The sequence below is a fragment of the Colletotrichum siamense genome (assembly GCF_013390195.1).
Source record: "Colletotrichum siamense strain Cg363 chromosome Unknown KSG_Cg363_contig03, whole genome shotgun sequence".
Lineage (NCBI taxonomy): Eukaryota > Fungi > Ascomycota > Sordariomycetes > Glomerellales > Glomerellaceae > Colletotrichum > Colletotrichum siamense.
In genome coordinates, this window is record NW_023501016.1 from 4,156,251 (window position 1) to 4,169,027 (window position 12,777).

Consider the following 12,777-nt stretch of genomic DNA (forward strand, 5'->3'; position numbering starts at 1 on the left):
TTACAACTCCCAATACCCCGCCAAGGAGAACCCAGGGTCCTCGGCTCGCGTTGCCTTTACACCGACGAACCCGATCGTGTGCCCTTATCCATTAGCTTCATGGCCCTCAATTCTTCCGTTGGCGATGGTGGAGATGTGCGTGCTTTTTTCTTTCTGCTCGCTCCGGCAGGCTAACCAGCACATTCCTTAAACCAGGTTCTGGCCACTAGATAGATAGCTGCAAGAAGCCAAGCATCACAGGATGTTGGGCGTGTGCGTTATTCTTCAGGCTCCGGGCGGCCGACGGACACCAAGATGGAAACTCGGCAAGGTGCAGTGGCTACGTCAGGTTGGTTGACGTGTATTTGGTATGCACCTCCACCTCTCGAGTGGGAGATATTCGCTTCCCTCACCGGCTGTCGTCATAACTGCCGGGAAGAGGAGCGAGGGCAGAGTAGAGTGTTGATCGGAATCCTCACCACCTTCGAGTTTCGATTCTCAAATCCGCAATGACCTCAGAGGGGGGAGAGACATATGCGATCACCCTGGATGACCACATCAAGGCCGCCCATCACGGAGATGAAGGAACCAAACAACGACGAACAACAACTCAAATCCCCGAGAGGAAGCCCGTCAGACTCGCTGGGTGACCCCCACGCGCCGTCATCTCACTGTCTCGCCATCGTCCACGGTCCATGGTCCTTCTCTCTCTCTCGTCGCCGACTAATTTGCACAAGTCAAACAACTCCCGCAGCTGAAGGACCCCCAGCCCGCTATCTTGACATGCTGCTGCTGCACGGTAAAGTGGCATGCACGAGGCAGGACACTCACGACGTCGTTCCGTCCGCCTTACTCCGTCGTTCTCCGGGCTGTCGCACAGACGAAGCAGCCACGGAAATGGGGGAGGGGGAGCAGAGGATGCTACGCTACCTACCAGAGCACACACACACACATACACACCCTGGTCGACAACGGCGACAAGAACAGACACCGGCATGATTAGAGTAGTCCGCAGTAGGTACGGGACCCCAGGGGAGGGAAGGGAAGGGGAGAGCCAGCCATGCCATATGCGCGACCAGGTTATTAGTTCGCAGGCGGGAATGATGGATCTCGCCACCGCCTCGACTTCCCCTGCTCCGTCTTTGCCTGTCTGTCTGTCTGTCTGTCAGTGTCTGTTCTGTCAACTCATCCCCCTGCCCCCTGTTCTGTCCTCGCTTTAACCTCCCATCGGCATCCTCCACTCTTTAACAAACCCCCTGCATCCCTACCGCAGCCGTACCCATCCCCTCTCCGTCCCATGTCCTGCCTGCCCTTCCTCTATCCTTTTTTATTTTTCCCTTCTCACTCTTCCTCAATCGTCCCCTTCTTGTTGTCCACACTTCTGCCACCACAAAGAGCCCCTGCCAAACCCATGCTTCGCCAGATCGAAGACCACAAACGCCCGTCCAGTCCCGCGTCCGGCTCTCCAATCACTTCTCCCCATCCCGCAACCACCCTGGCTCCTTGGCCCGAACGTTCCCTTATCACCCCCACATGGGAACTTTTTTGGCTCGAGTGGGCTCTTCAAGGCATCCCCTGTCCTGCCCTTCTTCCCCAGCCCGTATGAGCCCCTGATCCCTGTCCCTGCCCTCCTCTGCTCTGCTTTGTACCTCTGGTACTTGGTCCTGCTGTTGTGTTGTGTTGCTCGCCAGCCGGTCTGGATACCTTACCCCGTGCGCATCGATCCGCCAAACTCCTCGATCCGTCCATCCCCGGGCGCCCTGTGTCTTGCTGTTCGTCCGGCTGTTCACTACACACTACACTCTCTCTGTTCTGCTCGACATCTTCAGACTTGCAGCGGTACTTCCGCCCCTCTCCGAGATACGTCGTACCAGCGGATGTCCGTCTGCGCTGTCCCTCCAAACCCAGTTCAAGTTCCAGACCCGGGACCCTTCCAACATCGATCAACACCGCGCCGCGCTCTTAGCGTTGCAAATCATATACAGAAAGAAACTCAAAAACGCTTACACTCCGTTGCGTTGACAGCGTCCGCCCCCCCTTTTTGCCGAAATTACGCACGCATAATCCCTGTATATACATGAAAATTTGCCCAACGCCACGTAGATATTCGTAGTACGGCAATTGACCTATTCTGATGGCTTCAATTGATCTATTTCTATTGAATCTCATTATCTGAGGGCATCGTGATGCCTCCTAAACGCCGCCGCGCGGCTCGGCAGGCGGATGATGACCCTTCTGGGCATCGTCCGTCACCCATCGCCAACGGTACGCGGAAACAACGACGTATACAACAACTGGCACAGGACGCCGCCAGAGATCCTCCTCAACGCTCTGCCTCGCCGTCGATCAGGATCGTTACGCCCGCCGAGAGGGCTCGCCGGGCTGCCGCCGCCGAAGAGGCCGCCGAGGAGGCCGCCGAGGAGGTTATCGTCGCCGAGGCTGGACCCGAGACTAATGATTTGGTGGCGGCTGAGTCTACATCGCGAAGAAAGCGTGTACTTATAGCCCCTCCGTCATCACGAAGAGCTCCAAAAGCGTCCTCTCGCCAAAAAGCAACGACAACGCAGAGGAAGCGAAAGAAGGATCCGCCGCATACGATCCGGCTCCGAAGTACTCTGCCTTCGTCGATGCCACCGTTTCGACCAGACTCGACCCCAGTTAACCCAACCCCTCGTCAAACCACTCGATTTGCGGACGATACGCCTACGGCCCCTCGCCATAGCGCTGATGATACGTTTATGTCGTTCCACGATGTATTTGAAGAGGAGGACGATATGGGTAACGAGGAACCAACTCTGCTACAAATCCAGGTTACCCGTGGCCCAGCGCTCAAGGGTAACGGTTTACCTGTTCTCGATCTAACCATCGAGAGCATCGCGTATAACAGATTCAGTATTGCTCCTGTATTAGATGCGAATAGTAGAGACTGGGAGGCAGACAGCGGCGCCCAACTTGAGGCAGAAGTGGCTCACTCGTATATTGTGAAGAAGGCCAATATCGCTGTTGTCGTTGCTTGGAGGAAGCCCACCAACGCATCTAAACCAACACCAATCTTCACTCGGGTCTATCCGTCTACTGGAGGGGTCACTTGGCCAAGTATTCCATGGGTTGATATTGTCCCCTCTCTTGAACAAGCTGAAGAGAGGGGTGAAGTCCACCTCACCGTCAAGTGGCAATACAGCGCCGTACCAATCTCTGGTGGTATAGTGACTGGCGTACGAACGCCTCGAAAAGGTGGCCGAGCAGGCGTTTCAGCCGGCATGCAAGAGGCGATCGATCGTGAGGCTAACGATCCTGCAAACGTCGAGCGTCGGAAGGAGGGTATGCACAGACAACTTCTCCGTACGCACATCTGCCCAGAGTACCAGAGATGTAAGAATAGTTCGGGCGACGAGAAGTTCAACTGGTGCTATATACTAGGCCAGAAGCACTACAAGATCAAATCTCACCATATAGAGAAGTGGGCGAAGGCTATTATGACTGGACAGGCTGGCGTTGACAATATGGAACCACCTAAAGAACTGCTTGGTGAGATTCTTCACGACCAGTTTATAGAGGATCAGAAACGCCAGGGCAAGAGAAGTAAGAATATCGTGGAGGTTGATGATAACCAGGAGACGACAGTGATGACGGAAGAGAAGGCTGAAAATGCCGCACTTCCATCATCAGGGTCAAGATCTGGCCTAACCAACGCCAACAGCAACGCCATCGTCAATATATACGGCAACGCGGGGGCGCCAGATCGTCATCTTCAATATCCTAACCCATACGTACAGCTGCCGCCGCCGGCGCCGCCGCCGCCGGCATATTGGCCATATGCGAACATCTCACAGTATTCGTTGCCAACTCTTCCGCCATTGAACCTTCCAAGCACTCGTCAACCAAGTATCGCACTCCCGATTCGTTCGTCCTCGCCAGTGGTACCGGATTCGCCTCGAAAAGCTCTAGATCAAGTGGCCAGCTTCATCAAGTGGTTTATATCCGTCCGCGGCAAGCGATATAACGTCGACGAAGGGTTCAGAAAGAAGCTACAGAAACTGCGATCAGTAGACAGTAGCTTGCGGGCAATTCGCAAGTTACCAGATATTTGGTTTACTGAACAGGGTTTTACTCAAGATCTTACCGAAGATGTCAGGAACTCGATCAAATCCTTCATAGACAACAGCGCCTACTACGGAGGGCAGTCTGACGCCCTCTCCGACGTGGTATCTCACTCTGAACTTCATTCAAACCATCGAGAGTCAGAAGGAGATGTTTATACAAGAATATACGCTGGATTGCCAGGAGGGACGGCGGCGGCGCCAGTTGAAAACTCTGCGGCGCTAGTTTCAGGCGAGTTGGGGTCATCCCGACATATCGACGCCCTAGTGCCACGTCAATCCATCGAGCAAGAGATCCGTGGTACGCCAGTTGAAGTTGGTCGACGTGGTGAGTGTATATAGAGCTGTTTACTGTCGAATATGGCTAACTTTGTAGGCGTTTCGGAACTCTTTGGTTTCGTTTCGTCACCACTGCTGTCAGCGTCGCAGATGCTGCCCACGCAGTTACAGATCGAACAAGACGAAATCGAGCAAGGCGATGAGGACAATCAGATTGAAATCTCGAGTGATACGTCGTCAACAGAGACGTATTACTCGGAGGAGGATAACGAAGAAGAGTGATACAGCAAGAGTGGTGTGAAGTTTGACTGTATGCGCGATTTTTTTGCATGACGTGTTCAACCACGGAAAAGTCTACCCATAGCCGTAGATTCAACACTGCCGCTCTATACGTATAAAAGCAATAGAATTACTGTTATTTTGGATCTGCAAACAATACACTTCGGTCCATCCCGATACTGGTTAGGGGCAGTTGAAGTCTCTGACTATGGTTGAAGTCTCTGATCGTGATGACGTGTCATCATCACAAATCATCGTCACAAGCATCAACAACGCGTTTCAGCCGTTATACAGGCAAAATTGATATGTATACGTAGCTACCGACGAAAACAATGGACGACGGTATATTTTTTGTGTTCTGGTGCGCTTGTGGCTAACCTTTTGGCAATCTTGTTGGCTACAATCATGGATTTGATGATTGACCATCATATGACGACACGATTAAGATCTATTGCGCGCGAACGCACGATGAAAATTTGGATTGCTTGCTGATGTTCAATATTGGCAGCAAATCCTCCCTTTTATAGTTCGATATCGTCAAATATATGCTCTGTCCCATCAAAGTTGACGAACGAATGGCGGAAATGGCCCTCGATCTGGGGTAGACGATACCCAATCTCCATAGCGCAGTCACGTAGATATTCCATGAAATCCCGAGTGTCATTCTCATCGTTGTTCCACTTCGAATACGTCTTCCTGATGTATCGCTTTAGATCGCCGAAGTACTCTTCGATGGGGTTGAAGTCTGGTGAATACGGAGGCAGAAACTCGAGATGGACACCTGATACCCGGCATAAACCCTCGATTTCAGGTATACGATGGCAGGAGAGGTTATCCATAACGATGACAGAGTTTGGCTCTGGAAAACGCCCACATTTCGGGATAAGGCACTCCTGTAGCCAACGAAAGAACCCATCGCCGTCAGTCGTACCATAATACGTAGTCAAGTGTAGGATACCGCTCAACGTGAGGGCTGGCAGGATCTGTACGCGAGAGTTCTGAAACCGATCAATCTCTGCAGTTCGAAACGCAGCAAGCCCTTTCGGCGCCCATCCAGTCCTCCGTATCCCAGTATCCTTATTGACGCCGGATTCGTCGACGAATACCAGCTGGTCGGGGCGATATCGTCGTATACGGTACAAGTACTCGTATCGTAGTTCGTCACTTCGCTGAGCAGCAATAATCTTGGACTTCTTGTTCGTCCAGCCAGCTGAGTTTAACTGTCGACTGATTGCAGAACGACTGATCTGGATCTCGAAGGCTTCAAATAGGAAATCTTGCATCTCTTCAAGAGATAGATCGCTGCGGTACTGCAGTAGTTCAAGAAGCTCTGTACGATGCCATATTTCCATCTTTTGTCGACTCTGGCGGCACCTCTTATATCTCTGCACTTCGCCAGTGATATTACGTCGTGATCTATGTCGTCGAATCGTTCGTTCGGTACAGCCAACGATACTTGCCAGCTCGTGGGTCTTTTGGTCTTCGAATGGCAGTATCATCGCGATCGTCGATAGCTGTAGATTCGATATTCTGGGCGCCATTGTATCGTCGTCGTCGCCCGGCGTCTTTCTCGATGTATCTGATATAATAAACCACGGACATGTACTGACCAGCGGCAAACTGTAAGTAACAGGGCACAATCTATACAGCAGTAGACTCTTGCTCAATATCGTGAACAAGCTGAGCTATCAGGAGAGTCATTAATCCTGTTGACTGCCAAAGCATTTGCTCTGAAGAACCGTATCAAGCCCCTTGGTATGCTTATATATTACTCAGAGCCATACAAACCGTATGCTGAGTAGATATATAAAGTCATACAGCAGGTCTCTTCTTCTGTTCCTCAGCAAATGTCATCTTGATCTCTCATGACGAAAATAGACCTTTTGTTGGTCGAATGGTATGGGGATGAGGTGACTAGCTGGGTTGGCAATGCCTCGATGGGTAGATTGACTGCTACGGAAGCATGAAATACACACCTTATGTCTCTATCGTGTAGTTATACGTTTGAATACTACTGGGACTATAGTGATTGACGGCAATTGAGGTGTTGGTGATGACTTTGACGCGTTTTGCGTGCGATGCAGAGAAATGCGCGTCACAGCGTAAAATTGGCTTTTTTTCATGTTTTTGCATAAGCGGGGAAAAAAAAGGGGGGCGGACGCTGTCAACGCAACGGAGTGTAAAGGAAAATGCCCATCTCCTGCCTCGGTCTGTTGCAACCGAGCCCGGTGCAAGGATCACATAAGGCAGGGAACCGAGAGAGAGAAATAACAGGGTCCAGCCCGTTTTTGCATGAGAGCAGCAAGCTATCAGCCAGGCAGGCAGGCAAGCAATACGGGAAACCACCACTCTATTCATATCCCATTATCTCGCCGCGATATATCCAGCGTATAGTACCCGTATATCCACATCGCATATCCGAAAGCTCGTGCCTCCGGATGGGAAAACCAAGTTTCCTACCGCGTACTATACATCACGTCACATCAAACACACTGCACTCCATCAATACTCTTTGGCGCTCTCCCCGTTCCTCGCCAAAAATAAGATATGTCTCCTTCCGGCGGCGCCGTACGTACAGAGCGTATGTAATCAACGAGATACAAAGATAGCTAGACCGTCCTAAGTAGACACCAGACCAGACCCCTGTCCGCAGACACATGGGCGATGGATCGCGCCCACATGCGCCTCCCGCTCCCACAAACGGCGCTTGGAGCGATTGCGACTGGACAAGACCGCCTGTGGAGCCTCGCCGGGGTGAGGGGCGGCGGCGGCGGCGCACTGCGAAGAGCGGGAGGCAAATCAGCCACCGAACCCTCTTTCCACCGTCCCTCCTCTGAGTGAATGACTGACTGCTGACTTGTGGTAGTGGTGGTGGTTGTGGTTGCTGGGCGGTGCACTTCACGCAACTCACCTGTGATTTCCCTCCTCCCCCTCCCCCTCTCTCTGCTTCACCCCTCACCCCTCACCTCACTCTCACCACACCCTCCTCCTCCATTCCCTCTATCCTCCATCCTCCTCCACTCACACACACCCAGGAAAAGCGAGCCTCGCAGCTTACTTAGCCTAGCTCAAACGCGATGAGACGCTGTACAAGAGAGAAAGGCCCAGAGTTCCGGCAAGTTGCGACTGACTATCCGCTTGCACTCCGCTGAGAGAGTGAGAGAGAGAGAGAGAGAGAGAGAGAGACCCTGAAAGGCCGATCCTGATCCGCTTTGCCCTTTCGCCGCTGCCCGCTGTTCGGTAGACGAAGCAACCGCCGCAACGCAGGTACCGTTCATCACGACTCGGCAGAACACGAGCACGCCATCGCAGCTTTTTGACTTTGATGTCCAAGCTTGATCGGACATTGTCCAGACGGAAATCAGTTGCTCCAGATGAAAAAGCTTTGCTCATTAATTTCTACTCGTTCTAGCCTGAACTCTCTTCTGAGCCTTGTCTCCCTGACGAAAGAAGCCCGGGCCGAGGCTTCTTTTTCGCATCATTAATGAACACTGAAAGTATGATATAAGCTTACACTAGCGGGTATTGTGTAATCAAGATCGCGTGTTGGTCCAGGGTCGTGTGCAGTGTGCAGTGTGCAGTGTGCGGCCTTTCATCGTGCTTTGTATTTTTGCGCTGAGGCTATCCTCCTCCTCCCTCAATCCCTCCAACCCAATATTACGCCTGATCGTAAATATGCATAATGTTTAGTAGTTACTATTGTACAGTTACAGGTAGATTTCCACCCAACCCCCCTTTCTCATCATGTCGTGACCAGCCCAGCTTGTCGCCGAGTAAACCAAGTGTGTAAAACCAAACATCGCGCGCTCTCCGGACCGCCTCAACCGCGCGCTTGACTCGCGTAACAACCCAGGAGTCCCAGTAAAAACGAAAATACCCTTCCCCTGTTTTCCTTTTTTTTTTTTTTCCTTATTGCATGGCGTCCCCTTGTTCCCTACTCGCACAAGCCACCCTCAAAACATGATCCACTCCACTTCCACACCGGGTCCCCCGATGCACCTCGTCCAGTTGAACGGACCTCGGCGCATCGCTTCGAGCTTGACCGCCGCGGGGCTGCGCGGCTCGTTCTTCTCCCACTCGCCGGCCCAGAGCTTCTCGAGCACGTCCAGCGCTGCGAGGTTGTTCATGTAGCCCGAGCGGGCCATGATGTCGCGGCACTTGCTCCGGACGATGTTCTGCTGCAGCTCGTTGACGCACTCGCTGCCTGCGACGAACAGGGGCCAGAGGAGGAACTTCTCGGCCTGGCTGCCGGCCTCGAGGCTCGTCGCGTAGTAGACCACCTGGGAGACGAGGTTCTGGAAGTTGCTGTGCGTCGACGGGACGTTGGGCGAGGCCAGACGCTCCGTGTAGAGCAGGGCGGCGTAGCGGAACGCCTCGGACAGATGGCCGAGGTCTCGGACCTGTGCAGAGGTTGCGGGGCCGGGGAGCGAAGCGTGAACGCGAGCCGAGTCAAACTCCCAGCTTTGGAGGGCAACGCGGGCCTCCTTCCATTCCCGCCAGAAGTTGTTGCGGTGGTCGTCGTAAGTGACGGGAGAGCAGATAAACTCATCATCATCCAGCGTTGAGCCGAAGCCATTGCCGTCGAAACGGTGGCTAGGCATGTTGTACATATCTCCCAGTTGATGGTGCTGGAGACTGTTGAGGCTGCCCTTGTAGGCGTGGCCCAGGGGCGAGCCAAGCGGCGACTGAGACCGCGATGGCACGTTGCGAGAGAGAGTGCTCTGAACAGCGCGGTGCTGAGAAAGCAGGTTAAGCCTGCCGAGCCTGCTGATGGTCTTGAAGAGCTCGCGGTCGCAGCCGACCATGTTCTCAGCGCCAGGAGGAAGAAGCTGGGCGTCGGGCATGACACCGTAGAAAGTAGTGTTGAGCTGAGCCTCGCGGTCGTTGATGCTCGCCGAGATGGCGTCAAAGTAGGTGAAGATGGCCTCCATCCACGCGGAGTCGCGGGAGGGAGCCAGGTTCTGCGAGCGCCTCATGGAGAGAATCTTCTTGACGCCGGCGAACTGGGTATGGAACTTGGCAATGCCAGACTCCACCATGCGGTAGTGGCAGAGCAAAAGGATAGTTGCCAAAACCGAGTCATGACTCGACTTGGCCGGGTCGTTCAGTTGCTGGTTGAGCAAGTGAACGGCCAGGTTCCGGTGCTGGTACTCTTCTGACAGAGACTGGTCATCAGGCTGAGCATCCGCCATTGAATCAGCAGCGGATTTCTCTGCCATGAGCTTCTCGGAAAGCTCCCGTGTGTCCTGGCCGAGACTGAGCCTGCGCTTCATCCGCAAGTTGCATGCCGACAGGGCGCAGATGGCGTGTTGTAAGCTTTGGCTGTTCGAGGCGAGCTGCAGAATGTGCTCGCGGTAAGGGTTGCTGGGGCCGTCAATGAAGACCATTGACGGGCACATAATGTTCTTGTAGTAGTCCATGAAGAATGGCATCTTGGAAATGAGATCCGAGTTGACGTGGACGGCTTGGGGCTCAAACATGGTAGGCCATTGAGCCGACGCCTGGTGGTCTGAATGCCGCGGCGACATCTCTTCGGGAGGAGGCGAGGTCCATACGTTGCTGTTCGAGTTGCAGCTTGTGCTGTACGCATCCATCTCGGGAACGCCTAAAGCCGTCACGTCAGCGAGCTTGATCCTATAGCAGAGCCGGACAGGCCGTCTCACTTAGAGTGTCACACTCCCGCATCAGTTTCTGACTCAACTGGCTCTCGAAGTTGTCCATGTGCGACGTGAGGCTCGAACTCGGTTCGGACGGTGCGTACACGAGGCTTGGGCAAGACGTGGGGGCTCGCTGGTCAATGAGAATGGCGGAGATGGGGCTCTGCGGAACTGGAGAGCCATGCGTGCTATAACCGTCGTACATGACAGTAGGGCTGTGAAGAAAGGGAATGTCGTCTCTCGGATATGAGTGGCTGATGGGTGACATGTAGTCGGCGTCGCTCACGGACTCCAGTGAAGAAGACAGAGCGCTCGAGATGGGAATCGGGCCCAGATGAGCTCCCAGCTTGCGGTAGTTGGGTCCATCAGTTGGTATACTGCTGGAATATGAAAGGTTGCCCCAATGGCTTGCTGCAATAGACGAAGATTGCTCGGGATGCGACATGGAGAGGAAGTCGTAGCTGTGAGGGTAGGGGGTGGTTGGGGTGGTAACGATGTGCTCTGGTGAGAAGCCGCCATTGTCGCGTGAATTCCTTCGAGACATGTTGTCAACGTCGGCCCAGCCAGCGGAGGTGGCGGTTGAGTTAGCACGGGCGCGGACTGGGGACTTCTTTGCGACTCCGGCCACGGGTGGCGCTTTCGCGATGGGAAGGGACAAGCCGCGGAGCTTGCCTCTGCTGGCGACACCAACGCCCCATGTCAGTTGGGTCTTGTAGCCGGAGCACTCGTTGCCAATCTCGAGACATTGTGAGCAGTAGGGCCGTCTGCGATCACACTTTACGTTCCTCTTGGAGCATGTGAAGCAGTCGTCAGCGGCACCTCCGGCAGGAGCGCGTCTTCTCCTCTTGCGAACAGAGGCGACGGCAGCAGCAGCCTCCTTGGCTTGCGCCGTTGATTGTTGAGTTATGGGAGCGGTCATCTTGTCAGGTTTTGTAACGAGTGAACTGTCAAAGATGTTGGTGGCGCATATGCGAGGTCGAGTGCCGGTCAAGGTAGAAGTGGAAGCGGAAGCGGGCACGTCCAAGACTCCGTGTGGTTTGGGTGAATAGGATTTAATGCGGAAAGATGAGTTCTACTTCAGGCACAAGCAGAAGGTAAAAGTAGGTAGACTGATGAAGTCGAGGGACACGGCGATACCTCGAGAAAGGTATGGCTTGGGGAAGAGGAGTGTATAAATGTATCGAGCTGTGTCGAGCGTGCTTGCTGGCAGCCACCGATTACATGGATGAGAGATTGGCTAGAGATATACAGGCGGCGAACATGGATCATAAACCTCACCAAGCAACTCGTCCGGGGGAGGGATGTAGGAATTGTACAAGCAGTATGAAAGTACATCATGTGCGTAGACGGGGGGCCAGGAGGCAACTTGAGAGCAGTGACGGGGGTGGGGGGAAGGCAGAGGGGGAGACCGGGGGCGGCGACGTCGACCGAAGGAGAGAAACCTACGTGAAGGCGAGCCGGGTTGGGTGGGTGTGTGAGAAGTGTAGCTTCTCGGGGTGTGTGTGCCTCGCCTCTGGGTTCCTGGCCGTTCTCTCGATCTTAGTGGACGGGGGAATAGAAAGCTCGAGAGACACAACTAAGAGTGGTAGGCAAGGCTAAAGATGAACAGAGAGTTGAGAGAGCGAGTGAGAAGAGAGAGTGGGAGGGTGAAGACGAGCAGATCAGCGGGTCCGTCGCCAGATGCCTGAGGGACAGGGATTCCCTGACAAGACGGAGTCCCCATCTCATTGCAGGTACAAAGTCCAGGGTTCCAGGTACCTTGCTTTGCCTGGCTTGCCCGCGATTTTAGGTTGTTCTGGTCAAGATGTGGCCAGTCGATGCGACAGGGGCCCTGGTCATCGAGTCTTTGGAGGGGGTTGCATGCCTTTTCCATTTCCCTTACTCCAAGATTCAGTTGTGAGGTGCGCTGCTGCTCGACGACGTTGGAGAAGAGGAGGTCAAATGCGGAGAAGTTGGCTAGAAGACGACTCCGGATCTAAGACTATTAGCAAAGACGAGACCGCCTCTCAAGACGACCAGGCAATAGACTATGAGGAGCCTAGTTCTCGGCTCGATGCACGTCCGACTCAGTGCGGTCATACAATATCCGGTCTCCGCCGCTGGGATATATAAAAAAAAATCATGACTGATGACATGCGATGAACGGAGATTCAACCCGGTCGCCGCAACGGGATCCGTAGCACGGGAAGCCAGCGAGATAAGACGTGATAGAGGATTGCGGGGGGGGGGAAGAGGAGACGAGACGGAGAATGATCAACGCACCCGCCAGTAGAGACGAGGATAAGACGTCCATTTGGCGGCGCTTGCGATCCCTGTCACGACGAACTCGTATTCACGGTACCTGAGAATGCTCCCAACCCGCTTTGCCAGCCCGGATATCTGACAGAATACCAAGCGAACAGACGAAAGGCTGGCAGTAGATCCGGTGGGACTACTGATCGCGGATCGTTGCGGATGTTCAAGGTGTGACGATTCCGAGTAAT

At 53.9% G+C, this 12,777-nt stretch overlaps 2 protein-coding genes across 2 annotated transcripts; both read right to left on the bottom strand.

Annotated features, from left to right (window-relative positions):
- Positions 1 to 5,158: 5,158 nt before the first annotated feature.
- On the bottom strand, positions 5,159 to 5,989 carry CGCS363_v005083 (uncharacterized protein; the record flags this gene model as incomplete). Its single annotated transcript, XM_036636932.1, has 1 exon — positions 5,159 to 5,989. The coding sequence occupies one exon, from the start codon at positions 5,987 to 5,989 to the stop codon at positions 5,159 to 5,161; it is 831 nt and encodes a 276-aa protein (XP_036497261.1).
- A 2,601-nt stretch (positions 5,990 to 8,590) lies between these two features.
- Positions 8,591 to 11,213, bottom strand: BEA4-3 (Beauvericin cluster-specific repressor BEA4; the record flags this gene model as incomplete). Its single annotated transcript, XM_036636933.1, has 2 exons — positions 8,591 to 10,242; positions 10,301 to 11,213. 2 exons carry the CDS (start codon positions 11,211 to 11,213, stop codon positions 8,591 to 8,593), a joined length of 2,565 nt encoding a protein of 854 aa, XP_036497256.1.
- Positions 11,214 to 12,777: the final 1,564 nt, after the last annotated feature.